A 7,500-nucleotide genomic window follows, 5' to 3' on the forward strand; every position below is an offset into this window, starting at 1 on the left:
AAAATTGATAAATCCAGTATTGGCCGCCAGGCCTCGTCCTTTCTGGGAACCAAGAATAGTCTTGAGTAAAAACCTTGTCCTTTTTCCAGTTCTGGTACTATCTGAATGGCCAATCTGCCCCAAGGCTCCAACTCCCAACTGCACAAAGCACAAACCAAAAAAAGTGAAAAATAATTGTCCACTGAACAAAGTAGTCCACTTGGTAAGGTACCAGTAAAAGAATAAATGAATTTATTGCAGGAAAATTCACGAATTCCAACCAAAAGTGCTCAAAGACAGGGTTAAGTGCTTTCATCTGTGACCAGACTTCATCAGAACCCTGAACAAAGAAATTCTACCCAATGTATTTTCTACCCAAAGAATTTCTTTGTTCAGGGTTCTGATGAAGTCTGGTCACAGATGAAAGCGCTTAACCCTGTCTTTGTGCACTTTTGGTTGGAATTCGTGAATTTTCCTGCAATAAATTCATTTATTCTTTTACTGGTACCTTACCAAGTGGACTACTTTGCTCAGTGGACAATTATTTTTCACTTTTTTTGGTTTGTGCAGTTGGGAGTTGGAGCCTTGGGGCAGCTTGATTTTTCATTTTGTTTGGTCGATTGGCTGTTTTTTTACGGAGTTACTATCTGAATGGCCCCCATATCCATGAGGGACGTAACCTGTTTCTATGCCTCTGCCCATTGGATTTTTGGCAGGTCTGGCCAACCATTTGTTATTAGCAGAGTATGGAAATGGAATCTGTATCTCTGTGATATGATGTTCAGTACCCACCCGTCTTGGGTTATTAATTGCCAATATTGAGCAAAACGTGCTAATTTTCCCCCTATGGGTGCTGCCAAAAGATAACTGCTTGGTGTAGGCAGAGGGAAGTCATTGGGATTGCTTTCTGTAGTTTGCGCTTTATCTCCTCTAGATTTGGAGGTGGATGCACCCCATTGCTTTGACCTGTACAAGTCTTGAGCTTGGTACCGGAGACCCTTAGGGCGTCTGGATTTGCCCCTTTGAGCTCTGTCTGGCACAGGAAAGGACCAATTTTTTGTAGGCCAGTGTCTACTGAATCTAGGTGGCTGCACTTGTAAGAAATCTTTAACAGTTTGCATAGACTTAGCTTTGTCTTCCATTTTCTTTAAAACCTCTTCTGCCTTAATACCAAACAGAGAATCAGGCTGTAAATGTGCATCTAGTAATTTAGCTTTAACATGATCAGGCAAATTTTGTTCCTTTAACCAGGCATGCCTCCTAATCACAGATCCAGTAACTGCGGCCCTGCAGGAAGCCTCTAAAGAATCAAAACCACATTGCATGCAGCTGAACAAGTTGGAAAGAACACTTTGCAATAATTCTTGCAATTCCTTATTTTCTGCACATTCTGAAATCAACATCATTTTCTGTTTCAGCAATCCCATAACATGTTGCTGGTACTTAAGCATATGAAATTGCCAAGGTTGCAGATGTATAAACCTTTTTTCCCCATCTGTCCAGCGCCCTGGAATCTCTGTCGGAGGGGGTAGGGTATTTTGCTGTTGAGGCCTTAACTCCCTTAGGACCCTGTGAAATAGTTTCAGGATCAGCAGCAGAGTTTCTAAATAAAAAATTGAGAGAGTCGGGGGGGACCCTGTAATACCAGTCAGGCTTACTGGGAAGCCGGAGGTAGAGTGTCAGGGGTCAGGCTTGACTTTGAAAAAACATCATCCATAATGTCTAACACGGGGAATGGCTTAAGGCTTGTGCTGAGGGAGAAGGAGGAAATCCCTGAGCCTCTTGATTCTGAGAAGTCTTGACTCTCTCTGTGAAAATGCTCCCTCAAAGTATGCAAGGTTTCTCCAAATGAATAATCCTCAGGAGGAGATGCAGATGGAATAGACTCCTCAGCATCAGAATCCTCATAGGGATTGAAAGATAATTCCTGATCAGAAGAAATAGAAACCTGATCTGAAGATACATAGTCCGCGTCTTGCCTAGGCCTCTTATCTGGAGGGGGAATGGGTACCCCTGATCAAGGTAATAAGGTCGTTCGCCATTTTGATAATCTGTTTTTTAGGCATAGAGGCCTGTGCACTTGGCTCAGGCGTCAGTTTTTTAGTTTTAGGTGTCTTTGCCTTCGGTTTTGCAGCTTTCAGTTTGAGGTCTGAATACACCCTCAGAAGCCGGTGCCTGCTCAACGGTTCCGGACCCATCTGAGGGAGATACCTCTGCCGGCCCAATACCCTGAGTATCTTGTGGCAAGCCTGACTCCATGTGAGTGTCGGTAGAGGCCTGCAACTCGAAGGTAGCGGGTATCAGGGGCTGCGAAAATGCCTCAATGAGTACCGGCGAACCGGCGACTGGCTTAGGAGAAGCTTCATCAGTTGTGGATCTCGACTGCCTTTCTCTGTCCTTTTCTTTGCGTTTTTTTTTTTATGTACTCCGGTAGTCTGACTGCTATCCGACATCTCTGGGTAGTTAACTTTGTTGCCAAAATACTTGCATGCAAAAATATACAGACGCTTAATAGTGCGTTGGTTAAATCTAGCACAAAACCGACAGCCAGGCACGTTGTGGTCAGGGCCTACGCAAGGAATACAGTAAAAATGGAAATCCTTATGAGGCATTTGCTTCCCACAAGTAATACAATTATTAACTTTTTCCGACATCGGTAAAAAGCATGAAAAAAGTTTCCCCAACGGGGTACTTAGCTTTATTGAAGACTTCGGTGCTGAAACTCAAACGTGAATATTTCAGTAGTCGGCTGACTGGCACTTGCGAAATGCTTCTGCTTCGGGCACCACATGGCAAGAAAGACTAAGGAAAATGGGGTCGGCTGCATGTTTTATACCCCTGACGACCTGACGTCATGGAAGAGAATTCAGCAGCCAACGCAGGACCCAAGACTTTGGAATTCAGGTCAACTGAGGACAACCTGCCAGCAGATTACCCAAATGTAATGACTGCAACAGTGAAACATGAAGAACATCTGGTAAACACATTATAAGCACACAAACCACAGGGCAAGGAAGTGAAATGGTAGTGCTCCCCCAAATGCAATCTGTGAGAAACTCTGTGGTCTCTTGGGAATGGGGAAGTGGACGTAAGCACCCCTTGGGGTTAACATGACCATAAAAACTTCAGAGGACTGAGTGAGAAGGGTTTTGGAGTATTAACATTCTGAACTTTGGGATGAAGAACTTGCTCAGATGGGAACACCTCCTGTATGAAGAACTTGCTCAGATGGGAACACCTCCTGTATGGTCTCCATATGCCTACTTTTCTTAGCACCAAAAATAGTCTTTAATAGAAGCCTGCATTATCCTCCAAGCACTTTGCTTATTCTTTTGAGAGCTCTTATGGAGCAACAACAGTAAAGGCTGATCTGTTCTTTTGAAAGGAAGATTCTTCTGCACTTTAGAATGTTTTGAAGCCAACAAGTAGCTATGCTTTAGCATAATCATGCCCTACTGGCCTGGACTAATATTTTGCAGTTCTGAAAAAGGTTAAATGCAATCATATTCTTTGTAGAGAAATATCAAATTTGGACAGGGAGGGCAACATTGGGACTGGGCAGTCTGTCAGTCATGGCTTTTCCTCAAGAATCACATCCCTGGTGGCTCTGAGGCTTCTTTTAGTTTTTCTTGACATTTTTCTGAAGGTTCCCTTTTTCTGTCAAACAACTTTTTTTGCCTATTACAAAAAAGGGAATATATTTATATGGGACGCTTCTGATGAATTCTGATGCCTGGGCTTGAAAAAGCTGCTTCACTGACTGTATGGGTTTGCCCTTGTACTCCAACTTCTTGAAGATGCCTTCAGCAGGGGTTCCAAAGAGGATGGTCTTGTTCAATGGTGCATTTAAGAAGCTCTAAACATTATGGGTTACAAGATCTGGTTGAAAAGTCTAACAAAATTACAACTTACAGACCTAGTAGCCGCTACCATAAGTAACGCATCCACAGCACTGCATACATATTACTGGAGTGCTAGGTCACCTGTGCAGTGCTATTAACTCAAACATCTCATTTCAGGTCCTTAAGACCACCTCCCACCCCCACCCCACCCTCATCTACAGCCAAAACTACTAGTTTGCAAAGGAATCGTGCAGTTAAGGGCACTGAAAGATATTAAGTACAAAGTTTCTTCACAAATTTTGAGTATTCTGTTATTCCTGTAATTGGAAGCTGGGTTCTGAGATGGAACCAAGACAAACCCATTGCTGGAACTAAGGAATACCACAGCTGATCAGCTACAGAATTCTTGTAGAGAAATTTATGTGAATCCTTAACCCTGCAAAAGTGGTCAGGCTTCATGAAAACAAGAATGAGGGAATCTGACTCCTTAAGATGTGCTGGCAAACATTCTCAAAGACATATTACCTGAACAGCTGCCCTAGGATCAGGCAGCCACATAACACAGCTCTACATCTGAGCTAATGCTCAGAACAATCACCTCCCAATGAAAATTCTTCATCTTGAGTAGTGTATCCCAAATGGGAAGCCCTCTGCTGAAGAGAAGATTACTTAAGAGTCTGACACTGAGGAGACACCAAGTAGAAAGCAACTGTTCCACACAGACAAGCTAATCCAATTCAGAATAAGGGACAATTGAATACTCCAAAGTTCCACCAATTTCTCTCTCAAGAGCACTGGGCACACTGAGTATTTCCACAGCTAGCTGCTTGGATTTCCAAGACAGACATAAAATCCTGAGCCAGCTGAAAGTTGCTGGGAAGAAGCCCAGGAAATACAAGGGACTGAGGTAGAGGAAAACTGGTTAGCACCAGTTTGGCCTTGGGTCGTCTCTCACCACTTCAAAGAGCACCACGCAATCCTTCCATCATGAGCAATGGCCAAAACCTCAATCCTTTCTCCAAAAGCCTCCTTGTGAATACGCAGCAAGGGTAACACTGCTCTCCTGCCTCTGACAGAGGCCCCACTGCACTGGGAGGCACACCACAGTCTTTGGTCTAGGAGGGCATGTGAAAGACGGCATGGAGGCCTGTAATGCAATCATGCCAGACTTGGCAAACACCAAATCCAGAGACAGAAGCTGTAAGAGTCTCACCACCATGTCCACAGTCACCTGATTTAGACAGCCAGCTCTCTGGCAGGATATCCTCTGCCTCAAGTCATGTCTTCCCATTTTTTTATCAGTGTGCATTCTCTTTCAATGAATGCACCCACAGGCCCCATATGATGCCACAGTGACTTGGAACTAAGGATATGTCTTTTTTTAAGCTGCAAACTCCTGGAGAGAGATTTACCTCTTGGATTACAAATGGGGTGAAACTAGCACAATGCAGACATGTGCCCACATTGTGCAGTGGGCACAAGCAGAACAAAGGAACTGGAAGCCTTTACATGGAATTTCCCACAAAACAAAAATATTTCAAATGTGAAATGGGTAACTAAGTTCACACCAGGGATCACACCAACAGCACTACTAGATAGGGGCCAAGGGTACTAGCTGCTAGTACAAGGGTCTAGGGAACTACTAAAGGGGTAGTGAATACCGCACAACGTGGCTGGGCTAATATATGCCTTCGGGCAGATAGCCCAGTACCAACCTATGAACCTATTACCATACCAGAGAAAAAACAGAATGTCAAGTACCCAGAAGGTATTTTTTATCTTTCTTCAAGAAGCAGGCAGACCAGACTGACGGTGCGGACAATATTCATGACAGCAAACTACAAAGCAAGAAAAATCTGAAGCTATAATAGGGGCATCTATTGATTCTAACACTGACAGCCTTACATGGCAGTGGGAGGGAGCTTGCCAAAGTCTTGGAGGAAGATATAGCTCTACAAATGAGGCTGGCTGGGCTACCTGCAGGCATGATATCCCAAGTGGCAATGGTTGTTATGAACATCTACTGTACAACTTATTAGCTACTCATTCCATGGCATACAAAACCAGATATTCTAGTCCAACCAAAACAGCTATTGTGGCTTCTGATAAGACAATCTTGTTAGCTATACATCATGTCAGACACTAGGTAATTAAATGCATGCATTTACTGTTTTCTAGGAATAACTGGCCATTCTATTAAATGGTTATATGAAATAACATTGCATACGTGAACCTACAAAAATATTAACTGACTTGCTGCCATATTTTCCAGCAAAAACTGGACTAAGCTGATAAATGTTATGAATACAACCTCTCTATTTGTCATGCAGTACACCAGAATAAAAAGAAAATAATACATACCAAACCCTGATATCTGAATGAATCATAGACGCTCCTAATGAACAGCCAAAACGGCCATAAGTACTCAAATCGGAACTCCAGGACGAAGTCTGCCAGCAGCACAAGAGCCCATACAACCAGAAATTTAAGGTATAAAAAAGTGCTGAAATAAAATTAGAACACTGTTAAAAAAAAAAAAAAAGGAGAGATCATTTTTCAGTCAAACGTCTACTACTACTCAAAGTATAAAGCTAGTAACCTCTACACAAACATCCATAGAAGTAGCCAATTCAAGTTAGACATCCAACAGTTGCTAGAATACTAAGTTTACTTTATGCAAAAGGTTGGTACCACAACCCCTTCCACTACTCTAAATACTCCAACCTCCACCCCACCAAGAAAAAAAAAATCTCCAACAGAGAACAGTATTAAAGGGTAAGAATACTATTTACTGCTTCATCCTGATTTTCTCATATTTTGTGCTAATCTGTGGTATTTTACCACCTGGATGTCACCTGCAGGCACAGCCAGTCTATTTGTTGACTTGAGGCACTTGTAAATTTTTGTGAAGTAAGAGTCTTGGTTAAAGATCCTTCATTAGGTACACAATATAAAAGTATACAGAGACAAGCGGACTAGCAGACTAAAAGCACAACTCTCTCTGCTCCCTGAATTCATGTCAAGAAGCTGGGCACAGTTTTTGTATATCTGAAATAAAAAACATAGCACTGGACTTCACACTTAAATCTATACATAAAAAAATGCAGTATACATTTTGCCCAGACTTACAATTTGCTTCCATAAAGAGGTAAAGGTACCATAATAGGAGGTCTACTAAAAGCTATCCAAAAGGCAGGACATCTTCCTTCTGACTGCATTTTATGAGAGCATAAATACATAATGGAAAGGATCCACACACCTACCCAATTTACTGTTAATATGCCTTACCAAATACCCCTTTCACCAAGGGATTCATCTGAAATGGCATGTTACATGGTAAAACAATCCTGAAGTTGATCAGCAGCATCCAAGGACCAGATTACTACTCCAACTGCAAAAACTTGTGTGATAAACTATTTCAGTATGCTTTACACAGACCTGTCCACTTTATTTCTTGACACTGCCATTCACAAATGTTATCAGGGTTTCTCACTTCATATTTTCCAAGCAAGGAATATTTCCTGCATCAACTGTGCTTGTTCAACTATCCTTTCAATTAGCAAACTGAGCCATCACATATAGCCTCCTGTAGAAATGATCTAGGTATAAAAGTAAAAGTAAAATTTTCAAAATGTTATTAGTTGTTGATGCCAACAGCTTTCCTTACTGGGAGAAGGAA

At 42.2% G+C, this 7,500-nt stretch overlaps 1 protein-coding gene across 2 annotated transcripts in view; it reads right to left on the reverse strand.

Moving 5' to 3' along the window:
• The window catches only part of MACO1 (macoilin 1), a 1,116,587-nt gene that overhangs the window by 841,036 nt on the left and 268,051 nt on the right, over positions 1-7,500 (reverse strand). For both annotated transcript variants that reach the window (XM_044060081.1, XM_044060080.1), the window contains exon 2: positions 6,183-6,324. In XM_044060081.1, the coding sequence (XP_043916016.1) occupies positions 6,183-6,324 (142 nt within the window). The remainder of the gene's footprint in view (positions 1-6,182; positions 6,325-7,500) is intronic.

The sequence above is a fragment of the Protopterus annectens genome, chromosome 1.part2 (assembly GCF_019279795.1).
Source record: "Protopterus annectens isolate FY-2018-M chromosome 1.part2, PAN1.0, whole genome shotgun sequence".
Taxonomy (NCBI): domain Eukaryota; kingdom Metazoa; phylum Chordata; order Ceratodontiformes; family Protopteridae; genus Protopterus; species Protopterus annectens.